At 67.1% G+C, this 620-nt stretch overlaps 1 protein-coding gene across 1 annotated transcript in view; it reads right to left on the reverse strand.

The window, feature by feature from the left end:
* Nucleotides 1–210, reverse strand: part of CCT2 (chaperonin containing TCP1 subunit 2) — an 11025-nt gene extending 10815 nt beyond the window's left edge. The window contains exon 1 of the mRNA XM_042017794.1: nucleotides 101–210. Coding sequence (XP_041873728.1) covers nucleotides 101–103 — 3 coding nt within the window. The 5' untranslated portion in view covers nucleotides 104–210. The remainder of the gene's footprint in view (nucleotides 1–100) is intronic.
* Between the last annotated feature and the right edge of the window lie 410 nt (nucleotides 211–620).

The raw sequence follows: 620 nt of genomic DNA on the forward strand, positions 1-620 counted from the left end.
GCGGCCTGCAGGCCTCGCACGCGCGCCCGCGCGGAGCGCGGCCCCGCCGCACCCCCGGCCCTGCCCTGCGCCAAGCCACCGCCGCCGCCCCGCCGCTCACCATGGTGCCGGTACCGCCGGGACCCGCCGTCCGCCGCCTCCTTCAGCAGAGAAACAGCGCCGCGCCGCAGCCCCCACGAGCTCCACCGGAACGGGCGTCAGAGCGGCCGCCCCTTCCGGCGGCGCCCGGCGTTCTGGGAGCCGCAGTCCGGCCCCCCCGCCCGGCGCCTTCAGCGGCTGCGCGGCCCCGGGCTGGGTTCTGTGAATTGGAGACCTGCGGGGGAGAAATTCCTTACGGGGGTGCAGAGGCACTGGAAGAGGTTGCCCCAAGAAAGCGTGGGTGCCCCATTCCTGGCAGTGTCCAAGACCAGCGTGGATGGGGATCTGAGCAACCCGGTCTAGTGGAAGGTGTCCCTGCCCATGGCAGGGGGTTTGGAGCTAAGTGATTTTTAAGGCCCCTTCCAACTCAAACTATTTTAGGGTTCTGCAGTTCTGTGGTATGCCTGGAGGTCAATTCTCAGACAGGTCAAAAGCATTTTTAGTTACTGCTTCTGGCCTCCAGTGCGCTTGACAGACCATCC

Source organism: Corvus kubaryi, unplaced genomic scaffold, assembly GCF_017639235.1.
Source record: "Corvus kubaryi isolate FWS band 111438036 unplaced genomic scaffold, C.kubaryi_AGA036_p1.0 137, whole genome shotgun sequence".
Lineage (NCBI taxonomy): Eukaryota > Metazoa > Chordata > Aves > Passeriformes > Corvidae > Corvus > Corvus kubaryi.